Source organism: Monopterus albus, unplaced genomic scaffold (assembly GCF_001952655.1).
Source record: "Monopterus albus unplaced genomic scaffold, M_albus_1.0 scaffold205.1, whole genome shotgun sequence".
Lineage (NCBI taxonomy): Eukaryota > Metazoa > Chordata > Actinopteri > Synbranchiformes > Synbranchidae > Monopterus > Monopterus albus.
The window spans coordinates 26,466-28,147 of NW_018128085.1; the positions used below are offsets into that span (position 1 = coordinate 26,466).

Sequence of the window (1,682 nt, forward strand, 5' to 3'; positions counted from 1 at the left end):
ACTGAATATGACGTCAGCATCAAACATACAAAGTTGAGACTAGACGAGGATCTTTGATTATGTGCCCCGATATGCTAAAGCCCACATTTAAACGAACTAGCGCAAATTTTAGCAGATAGAATTTCAATCAGAATAGGACACCATAGTCTGAAAAAATAATACCTATTTTAAAAAAAAACAACCTCTAAACCAAATTACACACTTTTTAATGGCCTTAAATTTGGCAATTTTGATTAATCACTTTTTAATACTTTTTAAAACCCTGCGGACACCCTGTGCTTGTTGAGCCACAGCAGCCCCACCATGTGGCTATTTGTGTTGAAACATACAATTAATTAGTTTGTTCAATTGGCAACAAATTTTGTGACAAAATAGATTAAGTATTTTTAAAATGCAATGGCCCCAGTCTCTCAAATGTGAGGATTTGCTTTTATGTCATTGTAAATTAAATATAATATTTAATATTCTTCATGTTAATCACCTCTGGTTCGTATAGTTTACAATTTACAGTGAATGAGGCTAATGCCATGCCAATTTTTTGATGCATGGATGGTATTAAAATATCAGCCCACCGGCCTTAATTTTTATTATAATTAAATATGATCTAATTTTGAAAAGCTGTCTGCCGGCGTTCCAGTACATTCGGTGTCTGAGCCACACCCCTCTCTCTGGCGCCGCACACACACACACACAGACACAAACAAATGTCGTTTTCACATTTATTAAATTCCTGTCAAAAATCCTCCATTTTCAAAAGAAGAAACAAAAAATCTTATCTGATACACAAACAGACCCCTTCAGTACCACCGCCTATTACAGAATTCCAAAAAAGCCGCTCCGTTTTAGGGCCCCTCTTTTTTTTTTTTTTTTAAAGGGCATCGAGATCCAACGGTAGGGATGTCTCTGCCTGCCACCGCCCAACCTAAAGGATGCTATTGTATGCTGCCTTCGGTAGTCTTACACAACGCTTGTCAGCCTATTGTGTTGACCTACTTAGTATTTCCAGTAGACAGCATAGCTTCTTAACAGCAGATATGTCGGCAGCAGCACGAATAAACTTGTACTCAGTCACACAAACCGACTGTTCACAGGCTAGCTCAAACACCAAGGGATTGTATGCGTGTTTCATACCTTTGCTCCAATCTGATTCCCGCACTGACCGGCCTGCAGGTGCACTATCTCACGCATGTTGTCGCTGCTTTGTGTGGAGTCTGACGGAAAGCTGCTGCTAAAGAGAAAAAGGGAGAAGCTGACGACAGGCTACAGCTCTGCTATCTGCCCGATCCTGAACTTCCCAACTCAGTCGACTGTCTGGCTGAATGGCGGAGGAATTCTGGCTACGTTATAAGCCGTCTCGCCCTTCCCTCAGAACGCGGCTGCGCCGTTTTTCCCGCTGCTGCAGCATGACGTCATCTCCATGGCAACGGGAACCGGGCTCGGCCAGAAAATAGGCCTGCTTGGGCCAGTTTGTTGGGAGAACGCCCGACCATAGACCCCAGCTGTTGTGGGGTTGACAAGATGTGAGACAACATTCAGGACTAAAGCAGCTGTAGGCCTGACTGTATAGGCTAACGGTCTGCTGACATGAGCATGTGAATGAACAGGGATGTATCCTGGACTGTAAATGCATGAATGCATTTACAGCAACAGGGGGAAACTGAAATTAAATGTGGGATAGCTTT

General features: G+C 42.7%; 1 protein-coding gene across 1 annotated transcript in view; it reads right to left on the bottom strand.

Moving 5' to 3' along the window:
- Nucleotides 1-1,399, bottom strand: part of LOC109970689 (tubulin beta-4B chain-like) — a 6,327-nt gene extending 4,928 nt beyond the window's left edge. The window contains exon 1 of the mRNA XM_020618432.1: nt 1,132-1,399. Within this exon, the coding sequence (XP_020474088.1) occupies nt 1,132-1,188 (57 nt within the window). The 5' untranslated portion in view covers nt 1,189-1,399. The remainder of the gene's footprint in view (nt 1-1,131) is intronic.
- Nucleotides 1,400-1,682: the final 283 nt, after the last annotated feature.